At 43.9% G+C, this 14,767-nt stretch overlaps 1 protein-coding gene across 1 annotated transcript in view; it reads right to left on the bottom strand.

The window, feature by feature from the left end:
• The window catches only part of CAPZA2 (capping actin protein of muscle Z-line subunit alpha 2), a 175,919-nt gene that overhangs the window by 86,215 nt on the left and 74,937 nt on the right, over positions 1-14,767 (bottom strand). The window contains exons 4-6 of the mRNA XM_069627932.1: positions 12,349-12,412; positions 10,580-10,786; positions 9,432-9,511 (exon numbers count right to left, since the gene is read on the bottom strand). Of these exons, the coding sequence (XP_069484033.1) occupies positions 9,432-9,511; positions 10,580-10,786; positions 12,349-12,412 (351 nt within the window). The remainder of the gene's footprint in view (positions 1-9,431; positions 9,512-10,579; positions 10,787-12,348; positions 12,413-14,767) is intronic.

Below are 14,767 nucleotides of genomic sequence, written 5' to 3'. Positions count from 1 at the left end.
TGTATTTTTTCTGCCATGAGGGAGCCCAAGGCTATAGTGAGTGAGTACATAAAGAGAGAAAGTAGTAAGACGTCTATGTTCCTTCCACCCCGAGCGGGGACGTAGGGAGGGCAGGGCGCATGTGACTCTAAACAGATACAATCATCAGAAACGCTATTATTGTGAGTAATGCATGTCTTCTGATGCTCGTTAATCTGCTTAGAATCACATGCTGTGCATAGACTAGGGAGCAGTACCCGGAGTTGGAGGTGGGTTGTGAGAAGGAACAGTAGAGAAAAGATGTCTTGGTACTGCTTGTCCCACCTGGGAATCGGACCTAGAATGAGTGTCTAGGTAATAGTGTTTTGTAAAGGTGTGTACAGAACTCCAGGTTGCCGCTTTGCCAATGGACTTAAGAGGAACATTTGCAATGAATGCTATGGATGCCCCAGTGCCTCGAGTAGTGTGCTCTAGGCTTGAAGGGCAGTTCTCTCTTAGCAAGAGCGTAACATAGTGTGATGCATTTGACAATCCACCTTGAGATCGCTGATTTAGAGACAGGATCCCCTTCTCTACCAGCTGCCACTGAAACGAAGAATTATTTAGTCTTCCTTAGTGGTTTAGTTCTTTCCAGGTAAAACACGACTGCCCTGCGCACGTCTAGTGTGTGAAGGCTTCTTTCGGCCATGTTAGTGGGGTTCTGGAAGAAAGTGGGTAGTTCGATTGACTGGTTCACATGGAACTTTGAAATGAATTTAGGCACAAACCTAGGATATGTGCACAGAACTACCTTATCTTTGTGGACTGTAACAAAGGGGTCTAATACAGACAGGGCCTGTAGTTTGCCAACTCTTCTGATAGAAGTGATAGCCACTAGGAAGGCTGTTTTATAAGTCAGATCTTTCAGACTTGCTTTATGCATAGGCTCAAAGGGAGCTCCCATGAGCCTGGTCAAAACCACATTCAGGTCCCAGCCAGGGGCTGGGTGAGAGATGGGAGGATACATCCTCTTGACCCCTTTCATAAAGGCTTTAATTACTGGTATTTTCCACCACAATACTTTTTGTTGTGATGTGGTGTAGGCTGACAGAGCAGCCAGATGACCCCTTAGGGAATTGAAGACTAGCCCTGAGTCCAACAGGTGGGTTAGATCCAACAGAATGTGTGAGGTTGAGCAATCGATGGGATTGACGCCCTTGGAATTGCACCAGGTGACAAAACATTTCCATTTGTTGGCATAGCAATAACATGTATTAGGCTTTTTCGCTTCCCTGAGTATGTCCATGCATCTCTGAGGGAGTTGCAGGTGTCCAAACTCTATATGATCTCAGGAGCCAAGCTGCTAAATTCAGAGTTTGTGGGCATGGGTGTAGGGTCTCCCCCCTGTCTTGATACAACATGCTGTATGGGCAGGGCAGCTTGACTGGTGGCGAGAGGGACATTTCCATCAGGTGAGCAAACCAGGGTTGGCGGGCCCACATGGGGGCCACCAGTATCATGGTGACTGGTTCCTGGTGCATCTTGTGCACTATCTTGTTGAGAAGGGGAGTCAGGGGAATAGTGTAGACAAATTTCCCCGACCAAGTTATCCAGAGACCGTTGCCCTTGGATCGGTTCTCGGGGTACCTGGAGGCGTAGTCTTGGCATTGGGCGTTCTCCTGAGTAGCGAACAGGTCGATCTCTGGGAAACGCCATTCTGCGAAGACGTTGGACAAAATCGCCATTCGTATTCTTCTGGCAGAGGAACATCTCTGCTGAGTGTGTCTGCCAGAAGATTGAGTTCCCCTGGAACATGTTGGGACAACAAAAACATCTTGTGTTTGAGAGCCCATATCCAAATGTTTTGGGACAGCTTGGATAGCCCTGGAGAGCGAGTGCCCCCCTGTTTGTTCAAGTAATACATTGCTGTAGTGCTGTCTGTTAGGATCAGTATTGTCTTCCCTTGCAGGTGCACCTCAAAGGCTTTAAATGCTTTGAACACCGCTAGTAGTTCCAGTAAGTTTATATGGTTGGATGCTACTTGAGGGGACCACACTCCGTGTGCTGTCTGCTGAAGCAGGTGTGCCACCCACCCCGTGAGAGATGCGCCTGTCGTGAGAGTGGCTCCCACTTCAGGGGTGGTGGAGGTTTTCCCCTTCAAGAGGTTTTCTCTTGACCACCACTGCAGAGAGAGAACGAGGGCTGGCGAGACAACTAACAGATCTTCCCATTGTCCGCTGGCCTGACACCACTGGCTGTTGAGACACCCTTGCATGGGGCGCATGCGCAGCCGCGCGTCGGGAACCAAGTATATACATGACACCATCACCCCTAGCAAACGCATCGCTTTGCGTACCGTCACCTCCTGACTGGCTACATATTGAGGAATCTAAGAGAGCATGTTCTGAACCCTCTCGCTGGAGGGGAAGACAAGGCCGTCTTCCGTCCGAATTAGCGCTCCCAGAAATTGTTTTACTTGGCTGGGCACTAAGCTGGATTTCTTCTCGTTGATTGAAAAACCCAGGCTGAAGAGGAGATCTACAGTTTTTTGGGGGTTCGAAAAACAAGCGTTGAACAAGTCCCCCGTAATGAGCCAGTTATCGATGTAAGGGTAAACTGGGACTGATAGTCTGCGCAGGTGTGCTGCTGCCATTGCCAGGACTTTGGTAAACACCCTTGGCGCCAAGGCGATGCCGAAGGGGAGTACTATGAACTGGTAGTGTTTTGTCCTGGATCATAAACCTTAGGTATTTTCTGTGCACTGGCAACATTGAAATATGAAAGTATGCATCTTTCATATCCAATGTTGCCATGAAGTCCCCCTGTTTCAGCAATGGGATCACCTCCTGCAGTGTTACCATGCAAAACTTCTGGGGTTTTATAAATGTGTTCGCTGGGTGCAGATCCAGAACAGGACCCATGGTGAGATCCTTTTTGGGTACAAGGAAGTACACTGAATAAATACCCTTGTTTACCTGAAGAATAGGGACGGCTTCTATGGCGTCCTTTCCCAGCACTGCTTCCACCTCTTGGATCAGGATCTCCAGATGTCAAGTGAAAGGCGTTGTGAGCGCGGCGGTCTGAACTGTGGAGGTCGGGTGAATTCCACGCAATAACCGTGGGCGACCGTCTTTAAGACCCACTGGTCGGAAGTTATCCCCTCCCATGCCTTGAGGAAAGATGTTAATCGCCCCCCCGACCGGGGAGACATGGGAGGGGACCTGGACTTGGTGGTCATTTCTGACCAGAGGCTGTGGCTCCTTTGGGATTGGGGCCTCTGCCTCTACCTTTGCTGCGTTTCTGACCCCTTGAGGGGTAGTAAGTAGGGCTTTCGGATGCTTGATTCATTTTGAAGTTACCTGTGCCGTAGTTGTTCTGAACGGCACGGGCTTGTCCTCGAAAGGACCACCGAGAATTTTTACCCCTCTGGGAGGAGGGTTTTTGTGTAATTTGGTGCAAAGACCTAATAGTCTCGTGCTCCTTCTTGGCCGTCTGCAATACTTCATCAACTGCTTTCCCGAAGAGGTTAGTCTCCTCAATGGGTTTATTAATGAGGGAGGCCTGAGTCTCAGGTCTGAAGCCCGATGTACGCAGCCATGCATGTCTTTTCAGAAGAGTACCTTGTGCAAGAGACCTCCCTGCTGTTTCTGCAGTGTCCAGGGTGTTCTTCACCACATTCTGGTTAACCAGTTTCCCCTCCGAAACAATAGCGAGAAGCTTTGTTCTGGCGAGTTCAGGAACCTCCTGGAGGCTTTCTTGAAGTAAGTTCCACTGGGCATCAGCATGGCTTGCTAATAAAGTATTATTAGCAACCCGAATGGTGTATGCAGATGGTGATGGGACACGTTTGCCTAGGGCATACAACCTTTTCGACTCCTTGTCCGGTGGGGATTCTCCCGTGGCAAGGGGTACCCTGCCCTCTTTCGAGCTGTAGTCATTACCAGTGAGTCCGGGATGGCGTGCCCTTTGATATACAGAGGGTCGGTAGGAGAAGGCCGAAATAATTTTTCGACTCTTGGGTCACTGCCCGTGTCCGGGCAGGTGTAACCAAAGAGGGAGCTACCCGTCTCTTAACAGAGTTAAGAAGGGGGATGGATTGACTCGCCGGAGGTTTTTCTTTAATAATATCCTCCACAAAATCCTGCTGCGGTACCGCCTCTTGAGTGTCTATTTTGAAGAAACATGGAGTTGAAAGCCATTCGGTCATCCACAGGGGTGGCCTGGCGAGCCGGGGTGGACGGAGGAGAATCTAGGCAGAAAATATCAGAGTCCTGATCTTGTTGTGTTCAAGGTTTTCACCTTCCTGCTGGATTTCCTCCCAGCTGTCTGTCGTAACCTGTTGATCCTCCTCATAGTTTTGCAGAAAGGAAGCTTCCTATTCTTCATTATAGATGTCTCTATAAGTATCCATATGGATCACGTCTTCTTGTTGGAAAACCTGAGACTGATCTACTTGAATTTGGGGGTTAGGGACTACCCAAGTCCTTTTCGAGGGCGGATGATCAGAAGAACTGATAAACCGCTCCAGCCGATCCATACAACCCTCGAATTTTTCTGTAGTCCAGTTAGAGGACCCAAACGGGCCTACGCGAGGAGAAGTGACGTTCTCCGCACTGTGGCGTCGACGGGAACCTCTAAGGGTGTCAGAGAGAGGCTCTTGACTATCTACGTAAGCCTCATCGGAATCGGGAATCCAATCCGCCCGAAACCTTTTCAGCGGATTGACCCATAACCTTAGGCAGAATTGGAATAAGGCCCACCGCTGCTGCGATTCTTCTGATGCTACTTTGGATAGTCGCTGAATCGTCACGAGACAAAGGCTCTGCTGATTTGTCGGTAGTAGAAATACCGTCCGCATCACCAGGAGGCTTAGCGGTCGGGTTTCCGGGTAGAGGCCTAGCTGTAGTTTTCGGGCCTACCGAGGCCCTGGCAATCGTCGAAGCGTCGGGTTCCCGACTTTCGACGCGTGTAGGTTTTGTAGTAGCGTCCTTGGTTAGTTTTGATTGCCCAGTCGCAATACGCTGCTGCGAACGCAGGAAAGGCTTTGGATCAGAGTGATCCAGGGGAACCGGTGTAGACTTCGGCGACCCCATTGGCGCTTTCGCCTTTTTCAACGAAGGCGTCAAAATTGGCGTAGGGGTTGTGTGCTTAGTGTGATATGCTTGTACGCCCCTGTCGCCGGGTGCGGTCCCTGTAGCAAGACCAGAGTCAAGCCTGGAAGGGTCGGGTACGGGCGTGGAGGATCTAGAAGTGTCCGCCTCAAGGTCTATAACATCCGCGTTGGACGCTTGGTCATCCCAAGTACCCCCCGTCGGCTGGTGTGGCGGTGGGGGAGGGGGGATCCATGTGTGACATCCCGTACGCGGCCCACCACTTTACACGGCGCTCCTTAAGTGTCTTAGGCCGAAGGAGTTTGCACGCCGCACACCACTTCTCGTCGTGCTCTAGGGGGAGACAGGCGTTACACGTCCTGTGTTCGTCCTTCCAAGGATATCGGACCCTACACTTAGGGCAGAATCTAAAAGGAGTCCTTTCCATAGCAAAAGGGAAGGATGACCAGACCGAAAGGGAAAAGAGGGGAAAGGAGGAAAGACATACTAAACAATATGGCCACCCTGACCCCACTCCCTCTACTGTATAGGTCGGCCAGAGGACCCGACCACATGGACAATCCGGCCGCCGGATCTTAGGCGCCGAAATCCACAGCCGTAGACGATCCACCCTTAGAGTCGAAGATGTAGTTATTGGCGAAGTGACTTAACAGGGAATAAACCGACAATTCGGTAAAGATAAACAATGTCTCTAGTAAGAGCTCCGCTATAGGGCGACCAGTGATCTGGGCGGAAAACAACAATCTGAGGGACCTCTGCGCTTGAGGGATTTTGGGTATTACGCACGTCACGATAGGAATAGTGTTACAGACACGCCTATGCCAACGTCCCCTTTCAGTCCCCGAAAGACAAGATGCAATACTCTGCGGTTACCACTGGATGTCGGACCATATGCACAGCATGTGATTAAAAGCAGATTAACAAGCATCAGAAACACTATTAAAGGCACTTAAGTACTTGTCCTTGATTTATTTGTTGTCTGGGGCACCCATGGGTCCAATAGTAGTTGGGGTTTGCTCTACTGCATACCATCATTGACCTGCATAGGTGTTAATCCTCATCTGCTTCCATAGCTCTGATGGCAGGAGTCTTGAACCTGCCTCTCCAGCTTTCTGCGAGGGTCCCACCTCGATTTGCTCGGGGTTTAGTTGCTTCTTTGGCCACACCTGTGGTATAGAACTTGTACTTACCTTGCATTAACTCATAACATTGCCTATGGGCTTTGTACTGTTATTTCCCGGGTCAAACCTCTACCAACGCTTGAACTCCGAAGGGCACTTAATTGACCATACACATGTTCTGTGTCCTTGGAGGTTCTCACCACAGACTCAAAGTTAAGTGCTCATCTGCGATTTATTAGGGAATTAAATGTAATCAATCACTACATTTCCCATTCCCATAGGATTGCAACCACTTGTAGTTGGTGGTTCTAATCCATGGTACGGTTGAACTGGGACCCGTTCAGAGACAGTACTGTTGGACACATTTCATCTCACGGTTGGTGGCCCTCTGGGCAAGCTTAAACTCTTTCACACTCTTATGCCACACTAGTTATCTGTTTTACACGTGGGTTTATTGAAGTTCACAATCTGATGGAGCTTGTGGGGAATTCTGCGCGCGTCCATATTCTGTCAAATGGATTCTGAAAAGGCCTGTATTTTATTAATGTCTACATATGCCTCCTTCCTTCCAACCATTAACGTTATAATCTACAGAGTTTGCCACCACGCATAAGCCTTTCATTTAGCAATACTAGTAGGAAGGTCTACATAGGCCCTTTACTGTTTTTCCACACTGTACCTCAAGAGAGACTTTTCATTAGCCAGTTCCTGACACTGTTTAACCATAGTCAATCCTTTTCAGTTATATATAAAACCCATAGTCCTGTAGACATTCATTGAACCCTCTCCCTAGAACACTGAACACAATTAAAGTAATATTAAACCATGCTTCTTCGTGCAATTTATATCATTAATCCGAGTTCTGTTCCCCCACACTATACAGGTTTGGGTTTTTTTCAACGTGTGCATACTATCGCAGTCGACCCCTAAATGAGAGGAATAGGGAAAGCATATGAATCAAATAGTTTCAAGATGCAAAACCTTTTTTTCTTTCCCTTTCTATTGGTGGTTCTTAGAAAGCGGGGTTAGAAAAACGAATAAATTACAACGAAAATCTAGTTACAAACACAAAATGAAACCAGAACCATATTTTCAAAACAAAGATAAAAAAGGAGATAAATAAATGTGGACTTGCATGCCAATTATTTGCATGTATTGGTCCCAAAGAACGGTGCTTAAAATAACAAGTGCATCATCTTTTCTCCATAACCCACCTAAGAACATTTTATTGTTCAAGCTGTACACGTATTTAACAACACATTATGCAAACAAATTCCTCCGGCCTCTCCTAGGAAAAAAAGCAATGGATGTGCATTTGAATCCAATAGTTTGTGTTCTGAAGAAACTGTTTTGCATCATGTGTTCAACAAAAACAGGAAATAAATAGTTAAGTGCATCTTAAGCTTTTTGGGCACATGCCACAGTAGACACCCATCAAGTGCAAATGTGTTTGGGTACACCAACTCCCAGCCACCTGTGCGTTGCTCGATTTTGGGGAGAAATCCCACACAGAAGAGTAGCAGTAGGGCCGTGTAGGATGTGGGTGAACATGGGGAATGATCAATATCTATTGGGAAGTAACAGTTCTCATAACCTGCAACTATGTGTGTGTTAACTGTTCCTTTTTTTTGCTTTTGCAGCTTTCCTGCTGGCAGAGGTAGTTTTCTACTGTTAGGGAGTTTTACAAAAGTCCACCTTAGGTAAGACTTTAGAAGAGACTCACTTGGGACACAGGGCTCGAACTCTTAGTATAGGCCTGCACCAAACAAGTATGTTGGTAGCAATTGCTGAGCAGCCAGGCTCATTTTAGGAAGGAGAAAGGTTTGTAGGTGGCACAAAGAACTTAAGTATACACATAGGCCAATGAAACACTGGCACACTAAAAGTTCTATAATAATAATGGTTTATTTTATATATAAAAATAATGGTTTATTTTATATATACGCTAAGGTAACGTTAAAATGCAAGTACTATAACACACAATAAACAACCTTAGGAAAACCCATGCATTCTTCACATCAAGTAAACCACTTTGTAATACCTTTTAAAATGGCAGTATGCAATTTAAGTAAAATACTTTTGTAATAACTGGTTCAGGTAAGATAAATGAAACAAAACCAGCACAAGGTAAGCAAATACTTGGCAATTTCAGTGGCCTGATACTTAAACATCCATCCCTAACTAGTTAGGAGTGTCTCATAGAGTCAGTTTGGAGAGCAAAACGGGTAAGGCAAAGCTGCAGAAAGTTCAAATGTTCCAGAGGAAGTCACGTGTAGCAAGTATGTAACTTCTTTGTTGGTAAAAAGGGCCAGGGACTTCCGAGAAGTCTCCCTGTAGGCTCACATGTGTTGGGACTGGGCAAACACGTATGGGCAAACTCTCAAACACACTAATCAGCACTCCAGCAACACAGGAGCAGCAAATAGTGAGGGCAGGAAATGTGTTACAATAGACAAACGGTGAAGATTAGCCATGCGTCTCATTTAGATAGAATTGTGAAGATTAGCCATGCGTCACTTTAATATACCCAGCACGGCAGTAGAAGGACAAAAAAGGGACCAGCAAAAGAGAATCGGCGAAAAAATGAATACATCCACTATTTTGGGTCAAAAGTTACAGGAGCAGTGAGATAGGGGATAGAGAGTAACTTCTCAGAACTCCACATACGCTGTGGTGTGCTTACTAAATATCACCCTGCCCTTGGGAACTTAGTTCACACAAGGGAAATAACAGAAAAATAAAATGGAAAGCTCAAGGGGCTCCCAGCTACACAGCATAGAGAGTGCCGGGTGTAACAAAAGTCAATGACAGATGTCATGGAGCTTGGAGGAAAGCATTTCTCCAAGAAAGAGTTACAAAAAGAAATACAAAGTATCCCAAAAGATATGGTAAACCGATTACAGAGTGTGGAAAGCGTTCCCACTCATTCAGGGGAAGAGACCAAAAATCCATATCTCCAGCAAAAAGACCTAAGGGAACTCACGTGTGGAGGAGATTAGGCACAAAAATGGAAATCTACCCTAACACTTACACTGTTTTTTCCATTGATAGACTTATGTTCACACACTGAAAGAACTCATGTTGGACCTGGCTCCGATGGCACATAACTCATACACTTGTTTTGAATATTCTCTAATTTAGTGTAATCCTTTGCTAAATTTCAACTTTCAGTACAAAAATGTGTTCCTTATCTCAGATTCTGGTGTGTACACACAAAATGGGATAAGCTGGGATAACTCACCAAAAGTTTTTTGCTTGAAATTGGTGGCTTTCGATGCAGGCTATAATGGTCTGATGTCCATCAATGGTTTTACCATACACCTTAAAAAATAAAAGGAAATGGTTCATGAAAATAAGCAGTTTTAAGTTTGGAACCAACATCATTGTATTCATGATTCATTATAGTGTGCAGCAAGTAATGCATCAAACATAGCAGATCTGAAAAACAAGATTGTACGATTGCAAATATACAATAAATGGATTTCAATAGGTCATTGAATGTTGAACCTATCAGAACTACAAGCCGAGTCGGGCCTTGGAGACTCAATGGTTATGGTAGCTGCCGAAAGTCACAAATGCAAGAGCTTACTGGTGCACCATAGTGGCCGAATGACTAGTTTATAAATTCAAGAGCATGTGGCACCTTATTTAATTGTATTGCAAATAATTCTTTAAACAGAAATCGACACCACATTAAAATGTTCCCTCTCACTGAAAATTGATTTGATGGACATATTGACTGTCAATAATGCTCGCAGTGCAAACATGAAATGTATTGGTGTACATTGTGGTACACCCTTTTGCTGTATTGTGGAGGCATGGTGGAGAGAATCCAGACTTTACACGCCTTGGAGGGCCAGAAGATGCTGCATGAAGGTCTTTCTGGTATAAGGTATTGGACTGAAACAAAATAGTGTACATACTTTCACAGGCAGCCAAAGTGAGAACCACTACACTATCTGAGGAACCAACCCTTGAAAAAGCAAAGGAAAACACCTTGAAAAGGCAGCAACAAAATCAAAGTGCAAGAAATTTCCAATATCCCTCACCAGTTGGCAGATAACTCTAAAATTGTTTGTGAATGCACAACGGCAAACCGAGAAAGACGGTCTGTGTATACACCACATACACATTTTACAGTGAAGTCCATTATTCAAGGACACAAGTACTGTACTGTTTTATATAGGTTTTCTATGCAAAGTTTTAAGTTCAAAGGTGATCGTGAAAAGAAATCTAAAGACTGCAGGAAAATAGCAGTAAGTTAGCAGTTAAAGGATATACTTCATTCTTACGCTTAGGAATACAGCATAAATGGAACAAACCACACATTGTTGGATGCGCTTGGTACTTAACAGCAAGAATGTGCAAGTAATTGAATCATTTACTTACGGTAGAAACACCGTTTGGATAATGATCCTTTACGTAGGATTTCATTGCAGTATCAACAGCATTTCTCCACGACTCAATTGCATTTTCAGCTTCATGCGGTCTTGGCTCACTAGCCTCCTTCCTCAAGTGATCAAACTTGAACGAAATCTTGTTTTTTGGATCCAAAAACTTCCCATTGCCCAGGTCTCCATGTTCCGTTATTAAAACCTGTCAAAATATAAGTACTAGGTTGTAAAGAATGTTTTCAAAATTCTATTTACATACACAATATGCACCCACACCCCCATGCAAACCAAGTAGGTTAATTGAATGAAGAAATGACACGAAGACAAGATTGAAAATAAAAATCTCTGTGGTAATGAGGGCCTGCTTCTAGAGGTTTATGTGAACTGCTCAGAGATGCTCTTAATGAAATGACATTGCCATAAATATAAATATAAGTTAAATGAGTAAGTACCCTGGCCTTCAGTATGTTCCATTCAGCAATCTTCGAATGTAAGGCAAATGTTACCAGCAATGGTCTTTCTATGGCTTGTATCTGCTTACAATCACATGCTGGGGCATAGGCTGCCCTCTAGTGGTTGGTGCAGAGTATTACTTCTTTTGTTTTCAATTTTGAATAAGTGGCATCGACATGGGCATACCTGCAACGCTATCCCTACACTAGATGTGCACTTACCCATGATGCTTCACGCCTCAATGTCCTCAAATGTCTTGCTTTCTGACATGATGCGTGGAGGGATCGTGGGATTATGTGAGCAGATACAAGCCACAAAGAGGATTACTGGTAAGTAATATTTGCCTTCTGAAGCTGGTGAATCTGCTTAAACTCACCTGCTTTTCATAGATTCGCAGTATTCCCTGATGGTGATGGGAGAGTTGAAGGAGCAGATGTGCTGTTTGTGTAACACAATAGTGTTGTGTGAAAGTGTGTATTGAACTCCATGTTGTTGCTTTGCAAATGGCTTCCAAGGACATTTGGTAGCAAGGCAACAGAAGCTCCTGTACCCCTGGTTGGACGAGCACTAAGGACTAGGGATAAAGTGAAGTGTCATGTTTGCCATAGAATAGCACATCTGAATGAAACACACAATCCACCTAGCTGTGGTTGCTTTATTAACTGCATCTTCCACCTTACTGTTGCCATTGAAATGAAAAAGTAGTTGTTTTTCTAAGTTCCTTAATTTTGTCTAGCAAGCACATTACCACTCGACGAACATCAAGCATGTGCTAAGCTCCTTCTCCTGAACTCTGTGAATTTTGGAAGAAAGCTGGTATCTCGATTAATTGACATGGAATTTTTGGATGAATTTAGAAAAAAATATCTGTCCAGCAAGAACAGCATTTTACAAACATATTTTGCATCCCTATTAAAAATCTAACGTTAAAAATATGCTTGAGTGCGGAAAGTATCTGGGACTCCAAATAGGATAACCAACCTCCTTATTTGATAGACTAGTTTGAATATCTCGAAGCCGAAAGCTAGTTATGAATTACAAAAATATTAGATATTATTGAAAATGGTTTGCTGCCGAACAAAGACAGATTTCCATTATTTTCAAAACTGTATTTTAAGTACTGAATATATCTTGGTTGCTTCATGGTAATTTTCTGTAACTATTTTTAACAGTTAGCAAACAATGTAAACTCCCATGTGAATCCAGTAAGTATCTGACCATAGACTGATTTATTCAGGGTTTCCCAAGCCCCGATTTATCATAAAAACAGCTGGCAAACATTACAGAACACATCGCAATCAGTCGACATACCTGATCTTCATAGCCATCAAGTTTAACAGGAGTGAACTGGTCCAAATTGTACTGTGCAAAAGCACTGAAATAAAAGGATTTCATTTGTGTTAGGCTCACAAATACATAAATATGACCGTAAATATGAACATAGCATTTCTTTTTGACAAAATGTTTGTTGACCAACAACTGTCCACCTAACTGAGTAACAAAGTCACCACAAATGGATATTTGAAATAGCCCAAAAGGAAATTCAAAGAAGATCCCATTGATAGTTAATCGATTAGTTTTAGAGTCATAACAACACGTCCAATGGCAGACATGCTATCCGCTTCATCACAAACCCATTAGTAGTTATTAGATATCCTAATAAAAACTATCCTTAAACCCACCGACCCACACGCCACCCCACCTTGCAGGATCACACCTGAATAGTTAATGCTGTGGGACGAAGATGCAAGGAGATCATTGAGGAAGGAGAACTAGGGTTTAACATAACTCCGGACACACTGCTTTTCCATATTTAACAGTGAGGGAAGTTCTGAATGCAGGGACCCTTCGAATTAATTGTTAGGCAAGAATTGATGTAGTAACTCTGTGTGGGACCACCCAACACTATCTGCTTGGTATTAGCTAACCCACGTTTTGGCATAAAAACAGATTGGGTTGGAAAATGGTGACTCGCGCACTGCCCTTTTGAAAATGAATTCAATTGCTGAGTTGCAGCTAAGTATTCACAAAAATGCAATGTATTCTTTTTGTGATCAGCTGACACATGGTTCGACCATTCAGGTCATCCTTAAGGCCTTTTTCTTATGACTTGGGTATAATAACCATGTGTGACTGCTGTCACGCGAATGATAGGTGCGAGAAGATATTGTAGACAAAATCTGGTTGCGGTAGCATCTGGTCCCTAACAACTCATATTAGTGGGTTAAGGGGATGCTTCCGAGTCAGAGTATCAAAAGTAAGTGTGGATAAAGTAATTTATGGGGTCATTAGGACCGGGGTTTGCGGTAGTGTCCCCCGCTCCATTAAAATAATGATGGGGGTTGCGGGGGTGTCCCCTGCAGGTTCCATGGCTTAATATTGGCGCAAAAATATGGCGATATTTTTGTTTGCCGATATTTTTGCAGGGATATTAACACACGGAACCGCATCTTATGGACCAACAGTCCATATGATGTGGGTCTTTTGAATGGAGTAGGAACAGTTAAAATTAAGCTTAAGCCTGAAGCAATTCAGCCACGTGCAAAACAATATCCCATGTCTAGTGAAGCAGATGAGCATATTTGAGACTATTTCCGCTTTAGTGAAGCAGGGAATATTAGTTCTATCAGAGTCCTCATGCAACACGGCTGTTTACCCAGTGAAGAAATCAACAGGAGGGTTGTGGAGATTTATTCAGGATCTCTGCCCCTTATAGAATATAGCTGAAGCTGAATTTCCTTTAGATCCAAATCCGCTAGGATATGGAACATTCCAGCTACAGCCAAATATTTTACAGTAATAGATTTAAAGAACGCCTTTTTCTCAATTTCGCTTCATGAAGACTCAAAGATTTGACTTTTGTTTGCATGTAGAAATCAGCGTCTAAAACACACTTGTATGCCCTAGGGGTACTGAGAGACCACACCATTTTTAACAGCGCCCTTCAGATGGACCCAGGTAACGTACAATTTGAGAGTGCCATAATTCAGTATGTAGATGACATATTAGTGTGCCGCGAGACAGAAGAAAAGTGCAGAAAAGACTTAGTTCAGTTAATGGCTATACTGGCAGAGAAAGGATACAAAGTAGACAAAGAAAAGTTACAATATTGTCAGGAAGAGGACAGTTAATCTCTCAAGAAGGGAGAAAAGGGACACCTCAGAGAGCAGAAGCAATAATGAAGACATGAGAACCTAAAACAGTCAGGGAAATCCAACCATTTTTAGGCCTATGTAATTATTTTAGGGCCTGAGTTTTAGATTACAGCACATATATTCAACCACTTTTTAAAAGGAATTGCGGAAGCACAGGTAAGCAAGAGTAAGATAACATGGACAGATGAAATGACTGAAGGATTTGAAGAATTAAAAAAGGCAATCAGTACAGCCCCTGGGTTAGGAATTCCAGATTATTATGAAGAATGTTATCTATTCTTACATTCAAATGGGGAAGTAATGACAGTAGTTCCGACATAGAAAACAACATGGAAATAAACCATTAGCTTATTATAGTGGGACTTTAGATCCAGTAATGAAAGAACATTAACTTTGCGAACCAGCGTTGGCAGCTGCTACGTTCGCCACTGAAAAAGCTGCAACTCGTTATTTGCCATTCTAGAGAAACCCAAAAGTACATTGATTACACAAAGAGCATCAGGGTATGAAGTGATTATTTCGGTAGTCAGTCAAAATCTCGAAACCAAAATATCGAATACAAAAAGACCGAAAAA

The sequence above is a fragment of the Ambystoma mexicanum genome, chromosome 12 (assembly GCF_040938575.1).
Source record: "Ambystoma mexicanum isolate Mex_15411 chromosome 12, UKY_AmexF1_1, whole genome shotgun sequence".
In the NCBI taxonomy this organism is placed as follows: domain Eukaryota; kingdom Metazoa; phylum Chordata; class Amphibia; order Caudata; family Ambystomatidae; genus Ambystoma; species Ambystoma mexicanum.
Note: the sequence above shows the minus strand (reverse complement) of the source record. Positions and strands in the feature narration are given on the sequence as shown.